This window comes from Sinocyclocheilus rhinocerous, unplaced genomic scaffold (assembly GCF_001515625.1).
Source record: "Sinocyclocheilus rhinocerous isolate Xijiao unplaced genomic scaffold, SAMN03320098_v1.1 scaffold6761, whole genome shotgun sequence".
NCBI classification, from domain to species: Eukaryota; Metazoa; Chordata; class Actinopteri; order Cypriniformes; family Cyprinidae; genus Sinocyclocheilus; species Sinocyclocheilus rhinocerous.
Window position 1 is genome coordinate 16,944 of NW_015630095.1, and position 8,527 is coordinate 25,470.

The 8,527-nt window shown below is 36.8% G+C and overlaps 1 protein-coding gene across 1 annotated transcript; it reads left to right on the forward strand.

Moving 5' to 3' along the window:
- The first annotated feature begins 886 nt into the window (after positions 1–886).
- LOC107739933 (trypsin-2-like) lies at positions 887–2,227 on the forward strand. The gene is made up of 6 exons (XM_016552183.1): positions 887–980; positions 1,076–1,226; positions 1,310–1,560; positions 1,660–1,796; positions 1,881–1,982; positions 2,081–2,227. The coding sequence occupies exons 1-6, from the start codon at positions 917–919 to the stop codon at positions 2,126–2,128; spliced, it is 753 nt and encodes a 250-aa protein (XP_016407669.1). The 5' UTR covers positions 887–916; the 3' UTR covers positions 2,129–2,227.
- Positions 2,228–8,527: the final 6,300 nt, after the last annotated feature.

Below are 8,527 nucleotides of genomic sequence, written 5' to 3' on the forward strand. Positions count from 1 at the left end.
TAAGATTCTGCAAAGATAACATTTACTTGTTATTTTAACAATTTTGTTAACATTTACATTTTTTTTTATTTGTAACAATTTCAGATATTTCTAATTTGTAGTGTAATTTAAATATTCTAATTGCACATATAATCTGCATATGATTTAAACATATAAGCTATAATAGGTATCAATAACATGAACAACTTTGTTTAGTAGTGAAATCATTGACAAAGACAACTCATGAGTAAAATAAAATTTCACAAACAACAACAACAAAATTGCCACAAACAGAGTAAACATCTTTTTAAGTGGACATACTGGAAATTTAAACTGGATTATTAGAAATACTGCAACCAATCTATTAACTTCTTGTGAGAAAAATTACCAGGAAAAATTTTCTGTTTTTCGACTAAATTGTGAAACCGTCAGGGACAAGTACAGACGCAAAACCTGGGTGAGAAGATGGACAGCTGATCAAAACTTATTTCAGGGTTGGAAACCTGCTGTGAAGGTCACAAAGCCTAAAATATACATATTCAACAGCACAGCTGCTGGATCTCCCTGGTTGTATCAAAAATTGACACACAGTTTAATCTACACTGTTTAAAAATGTAATTTTGTGCTCTAATTTTTCCCTATAATATTAATATTATTGTATCGCAGATGGATTTTCACTGTTATGGAGGTTTTGGCTTTATATGTGAAAATTAAGTCTAAAAATATATATATATCTTGATATTATATATTTTCTATACACTGGGTGCCAATGCAACCCTAACATACAGTTTTCTCTTCCTGGAAACATAATGATAACGTATTCTTTATTAGACTTCAGACAGGTCTTTTGGAGCTGATTGGTCAATGGCGGAGCGCTTGGGCGTGGATACATAGGCTGACAGTTCCATAAATACTGCGAGTGAGGAGCGAGACCTTCATGGAACAGGTTCAATCAGCAGTCATGAGGTCTTTGATGTTCCTGGTGCTCCTTGGAGCCGCCTGTGAGTTATAGACTCCATTCACTGCAGTTATGACTTTCACTAATTTTGCAGGTAATTATAGTCAATATACTGACGATACTCTCTCGTTTGTGTAGTTGCTCTGGATGATGACAAGATTGTTGGTGGATATGAGTGCACACCCTACTCCCAGCCCTGGCAGGTGTCTCTGAACTCTGGCTACCACTTCTGCGGTGGCTCTCTGGTCAGCGAGTACTGGGTTGTGTCTGCTGCTCACTGCTACATGTCGTAAGTGATGTATTCATAAAGTAGTTCATGTATCAGTCCATTGGTTTCCTCAGTTCTGAATAATATTAGACTTTGTCTTTCAGACGTGTGGAGGTCCGTTTGGGCGAGCACAACATCGTAGTAAATGAGGGATCTGAGCAGTTCATCTCCTCTGAGAAGGTCATCCGTCACCCCAACTTTGACTCCTGGATCCTTGACAGTGACATCATGCTGATCAAGCTTAGCAAGCCCGCTACCCTCAATCAGTACGTGCAGACTGTGGCCCTGCCCAATGGCTGTGCCGCCGATGGCACTATGTGCAGTGTTACTGGCTGGGGAAACACCATGAGTTCCAGTGAGTGTCAGGATTCTTGATGTCACTTCCTTCACACTTCATGTTCATAGCACTTCAGTTCACTCCATCTCTGTTGCTCTTGCTTTCAATTCTTTGTAGCTGCTGATTCCAACAAGCTTCAGTGTCTGGAGATCCCCATCCTGTCCGACAGCGACTGCAACAACTCCTACCCTGGTATGATCACCGATACCATGTTCTGCGCTGGATACCTGGAGGGAGGAAAGGACTCTTGCCAGGTAGAGGATGACAAGATGTACCGTTGTTGCACAAATATCAATAGTATCTTAATAATAACCAGTAGTTATGTTTGTCTTCTTCAGGGTGACTCTGGTGGCCCTGTGGTGTGCAATGGTGAGCTGCAGGGTATTGTGTCCTGGGGTTATGGCTGTGCTGAGAAGGATCATCCTGGTGTCTATGGCAAGGTAATATAGCTGTTGTTGTTTAATAATTGTTGCAAAGCAATATGTTTAGTTTAATATGGAGCACTTATATGATTTTTATGAATTCTCTTTTCTTCAAGGTCTGCATGTTCAGCCAATGGATCGCCGACACCATGAGTAACAACTAAAGCTGATACAAAATCACATACAGCCTCCAAATCTGCAATCCATCCGTTTTTATTTGTTTTGGAGATTAAAAACCTGTGAAAATAAAAGCATTTAAAATATTCAGCTTTTTCCAAGTGCTTCATTCATGTTTGTCAAGTAACACTGAATATATTGTTTTAAGCACTTTAACAGGCCGACATTTAAATGTATGAGGCTCTTAGCAAAAATGACTTGACAAAGCAACACACAACAAAGTTTTCAATATTTCTAGAAATTAATACTGACAAGGAGTTTATGAAGAAACACAGTTATCCTATCAAAAAGAAACAAGCATTTAGGAATGTCCAACAAAAGAAATGTTGAAGGGGATGTCTATACTATTTCATGCATTCTGACTTATTTACACTGCTAAAAAGTTGGATTCTTATGCTAAACATGACCAAAGTTTCAAAAAAGGAGTATTTCTGTGCCAAAGAAACTCCTTCAGGGTTTGTATAAGTTTCGGAAAGATTTTTTCGAGTATAGCCCTGTTTGACGTCATAAAGGGCGGAATTCCTTTTATGTGCAGATCTCTCTAGAAAGAGGCTTGCACACATAAACCAAAACGAGAGCAAGAGCACGCCCATCAACGTGTTTCATTCGGATTACGGAAGACGTCGGCAGCGCTGCACAGGGCTTGCTCAAGAAGGACTTTACGTTTTGTTGTTGACCACAAAATCAACAGTCACCAAATAAATGTGTTTTGGTCATGAGGGAAAGATAACCTTGTTCAGCTTCCAAAAGAACAAAAGCTACGCAAAAGCTGTGCACGCTCATGACTCTTTAGCTCCGCCCATGGATGCCTCCAGGAGCTCGACTGTTTTCGCAGAGAAGTGGTACAGCTGTATCTTTCTTTTATAAGTCTGATAAAACTAAAAACTCTTCAGGGATATGAAGGATGCAATACTATTCTATAGGTACTCAAGATTAATATGAGAGAAACTGTGTGTTATGTCTCCTTTAAAGACAAGCATACAGTATATTGTTATTGATATTTGTTAGCAATGCTGGGCAGATTACTTACAAATTGTAGTAGCTACTGATTCCAAATTATATGACAAAAATTTTAATTAGTAACGAAATCCATTACACATTTTAAGTAATATAATCAGACTACATTTTGATTACATTTTGGATTACTTATGACGTAACTTGTTTATCACATTGATTTAAAAGGATAATCTTGTACCACACTGTTAGAAAAATACAAAGAGAAAGAAGTTGTTATTAACAACATGGAGTGTATTGAACATTATGTCAAGGTTTCTCAAAATGGGGTTTATGAAGGAACTGCAGGGGTTAGTGAGTTTAACGAAAAGCTAATAATTAAATTATAAAAATGTGAAATTAACATAAATCATTTTAAAATACCAACAATCAAAATAAAACATTTACTTGAAAAAATTAATATTTAATTTGTTTACCGTGTCATGTGACCATTAACTAAGGTCAGAGAACTGTGACAAAAGTTACTTATTTACTTATTATCTTAAAATATCAGCAGGTGCTTCAGGGAAATAGATTAGGTCAAAGAAGTTCAGCTGACAAAAAAAAAAGGAAATCCCTACATTACATGTAAACAACAAATGTGAATTTGTGCATTTTAATGTGTTTGAAAGACAAATGACTTCGAAAGACACAGTAATACATAGTTGCATAAAGCACTGAGCGATAATTCAAATAAAAACGAAGGTGTTTACCAGTAGTTGATGCAGTGTTAAAATTTTGAGAAAACACTACTTAAAGTTTAAATGATTTCTGTAAATCCAATGCTGTGTGTCCTTTTAATTTTCTGTGTAATCATAGTCACCTGACTAGTAACTTGTCTTTGTGTGAATGTATATAAGTGGTAGGCTATTTTAGAAAGGAAATTTGAAAACATGAAAAAGAATAATTAAAGAGAATCAGTAAATTATGAATAATGTTTTACTATTGTATGAATAAGTAATTAATGAAAAGTAATCATGTAATCAATAAATAGTAACTGTAGTCTGATAACAGTAAAAACACGGAAATATTAAAAACTCCATCAATGATTGGGAAAGAGTTAAAAAAAGAGAAAGTTAAGAGAAGCTCTGCTAAATGAATAAATGTAAATGTAAAAACAAAATGATTTCATTATGCACATGATTTATAGGATTATATTTAAAGCAGGCCAATTTCAGATGGAGATTATATAGATATAGAGATTATATAGATTATATAGAGATTATATAGATTATATAGAGATTATATAAATCATTTGAAAAACTGGTGCTGGCCCACCTGAAGGACATGGACCCTTGCTGGATCCTGTTCAGTTTGCCTATAGAGCAAACAGGTCTGTGGACGATGCAGTCAATATGGGACTGCATTATGTTCTGCAACATCTAGACAGACCAGGGACTTATGTGAGGATATTGTTTGTGGACTTCAGCTCGGCTTTTAACACTATCATCCCAAACCTCCTCCTGCCCAAATTAACTCAGCTCTCCGTGCCCACCTCCGTCTGTCAGTGGATCAACAGCTTCCTGACAGACAGGCAGCAGCTAGTGAGGCTCCTTCGCCAGCTGAGGAAGTTCAACCTGCCACAGGAGCTGCTGAAACAGTTCTACTCTGCCATCACTGAATCCGTTCTCTGCACTTCTATAACAGTCTGGTTCAGCTCAGCTACCAAATCTGACCTCAGAAGACTACGTCGGATAGTCCGGATTGCTGAGCGAATCATTGGTACAACACTCCCTACTCTCCAAGAACTGTACTTATCCAGAGTGAGCAAAAGGGCTGGCAAAATCACTCTGGATCCCTCACATCCAGCACACTCCCTCTTTGAACTGTTGCCGTCTGGTCGGCGCTACAGAGCACTGCGCACCAGAACGGCCAGACACAGGAACAGTTTCTTCCCTCATGAACACTTGACAATAACTGTGGAACACACAACACTATTTTATAGTGTACTTAAGTATATAAGTGCACTTATATACTTATTTATCTAACACACATACTTAGTTTACATTTCAAAATTGCACATAATGTACCTGTACATACAAAACAGTCTATTGTAATATACCTGTACATACAATTGTCAATCTGTATATTGTTATTCCCTATTTACTTGTTCTATTTTTATTTTTATTATCTGTGTTTTTGTTCTGTCACTGTCATTCTGTTACACTGTGGAAGCTTCTGTCACGAAAACAAATTCCTCGTATGTGTAAACATACCTGGCAATAAAGCTCATTCTGATTCTGATTCTGATATAGGATATGTTGATATAAATATGTCCCACAACTGGTAAAAAAAAAACTGCAGTGATAATGAACATTTCACAGATAAAACATTCTCATTTTACCTGTACATTGTCTTTAACTGTGTTGCATTATAGTTGCATTTTCAACTTCAAGGGTCTCTGATGGTAATGAAATAAGTGCTTAAAAACAGTAAAGTGTTCCATGCTGTCAATATAAATATGTTTCTGTAGGATTTAGACTTACATCAGACACTCAATTAAACAAACGTTTAACAGCGGACTGAATGAATCAACTTTCTACTCTCTGACAGAATAAAAGATCTCCATATCCGTTGAAGACCGCTGTGAGGGTTATTAAATGTACAAATGTTTAACGAGCTGTTAAATGATTTTTTGAACTCCACAGACCCCTGTATTATCTGAACAAAACTGCTATTATGGGATGGACAATACAGAAAGAACATGTCATCATTCATCATCCAATTGAAATAAATACTCTCTACATACTGTAATAAACAGTGTGTACTACATACAGAAATATGACTGCCGAATGTAAAAACTAAGCACACCCAAATTACATTGAATATAGAGAAATGGTCAGATGCAAACCATGGGTGAGAAGATGGACAGCTGTTGAAAACATGTTTCCCGCTGGAAACTTGCTGTCAAGGTCACAAAGCCTAAAATATACATATTCAGACAGGTCTTTTGGAGCTGATTGGTCAATGGCGGAGCGCTTGGGCGTGGATACATAGGCTGACAGTTCCATAAATACTGCGAGTGAGGAGCGAGACCTTCATGGAACAGGTTCAATCAGCAGTCATGAGGTCTTTGATGTTCCTGGTGCTCCTTGGAGCCGCCTGTGAGTTATAGACTCCATTCACTGATTCACTGCAATTATGAATTTCACTCATTTTACAGGTAATTATAGTCAATTTACTGACGATACTCTCTCATTTGTGTAGTTGCTCTGGATGATGACAAGATTGTTGGTGGATATGAGTGCACACCCTACTCCCAGCCCTGGCAGGTGTCTCTGAACTCTGGCTACCACTTCTGATGAGTAACAAAGCTGATACAAAATCACATGCAGCCTCCAAATCTGCAATCCATCCGTTTTTATTTGTGTAGATAAAAACCTGCGTGAAAATAAAAACATTTAAAATACTCTGCTTTCTCCAAGTGCTTCATTTATATTTTTTTAACAAACACTGTACTTTAATGGGCCTACGTTTAAATGAATCATGCTTGTAGCAAAACTTATTACAAAAGTAACACACAACAAAGTGCCTATATTATGTTAGCAATTCAGCAGAAGGCTAAATATACAAGTTGATTCTAATATTTTTAATAATAAATATAATTAATTAAAAATAAATGTATTAATAAATGCAATACATATAAATAATGTAGATACAGTTATTTAATCAAATAGACATTGGAAAAAATAATTTCTAGGAATTTCAGATAAAGTAATGTTCAAGTCAAGCAAGATGATGATTGTTAGCATTGATATAAATTGTCAATTGTCTTCATGAAACAGCTTCAACATGTTTCTGTAACAACTGTATCAAAACTATTCATTAAATTATTTATGAGGTTTAATCTGAATAACAGCTAAAGAAAGAGATGCTGTTTTGAGATTTTACATATTGTTGTGTTTACAAATGCAATATAGTCTATAGTCTGATGATATGTTGTGTGACTAAAATTATTAGTAGCCAAACGTTACACATAATAAGGCTTCATATAGGCTAATAACACACACTCACATTAGACTCTATGATTTACTGAGACCTTTGTCCACTTCCAGTTCCAGTCTACTTCCAGTATTGTATCCAACTTGATTATAGCCTAACTCGTGGCTACAGTGTCCCAGTAGTGCACAACACAACGAAATCGCCACAACACAATGCATAGGACTAATTTTGCTGTGCTGTGCTAATTTTGTTGTGTTGCGGCTTGTTTCCGTTACTGAGCTAATTTCATTGTGTTGTAGCTTGTTTCCGTTATTGTGTTAATTTCATTGTGTTGTGGCTTGTTTCCGTTATTGTGCTAATTTCATTGTGTTGTGGCTTGTTTCCATTGTGGTGTGCTAATTTTGTTGTTGCGGCTGGTTTCAGTTGTGTTGTGCAGCAGTACTGGTCCACCGCTATGGCACATACAACAGGCTAAACATTTTCTGAATAAATGACAATAAAATGAAATTATTCCGGATGTACTTAAAATATGATTAATAAAACTACTTTTAGGAGGTCAAACAAACATCAGCATGACCATGTAACCGCTTTTGACATTGCTTGTAATCGGAACCTTACTCAAGTCTTGTTTTTCATTCCGGACTCCTGAGACCGACGCACCATCACACATGCACTTCTGCGCTTCAGCTGTCACTTGAATGTATAGCCTGATACTCAGGATGAAATAAATGCTTCTGTTGTTCTCCAGTGTTTGTAATCGCTGATCACAGAAGTGCTCGACTGAGTTTTATTCATTTCCCCCCCAGTATCTTTAACGTGTAAGAGAGGGGTTTTATTTTCTGGAGGAGTGTCCTTCACCGCTTCTCGTAATGCGACTCACCCTGCGGGCGTTGATTTCTCATGGCCGGGTGGCCCGTAGGATAGGACTCGGACCTGAGTCCAGAATCAACATACTTCGGAACATACTCACAGGTCTGGTTCGACACGAGAGAATAGAGACAACAAGAGCCAGAGCCGACGAGGTTCGCTTCTACGCGGAAAAGGCAAGAACAAAACCCCGCTTCCAGTTTCAGTATAATTCTGATGATAATTCTGATCCCTAAACTGTTACTCTGCTGCGCAGTCTGCCATGACATGTGCTACATTTCTTTTCCATTAGAATTAATTATGATTGTATGTAAATATTCTTGGGATTTAAGACAAAACTATATAATATTGATTGGAAATATTTTTTGAAATATTGAGGTTACGTTACAATTGGCTAAAATGGTAGAAATCGGGTAAATGTGACATTTTAAAATTTTAGGAAAAAGCAATTAGAAATGCAGTTATAAGTTAAGTTTAAACCGTAATGTACTCTTTAAAACTAGAATGCTTGTCTTGTTTATGTTTTGACTTTCTGTTTTCTTTTTAGTTGATTGATTATGCTAAAAAGGGAGATATTAATGAAA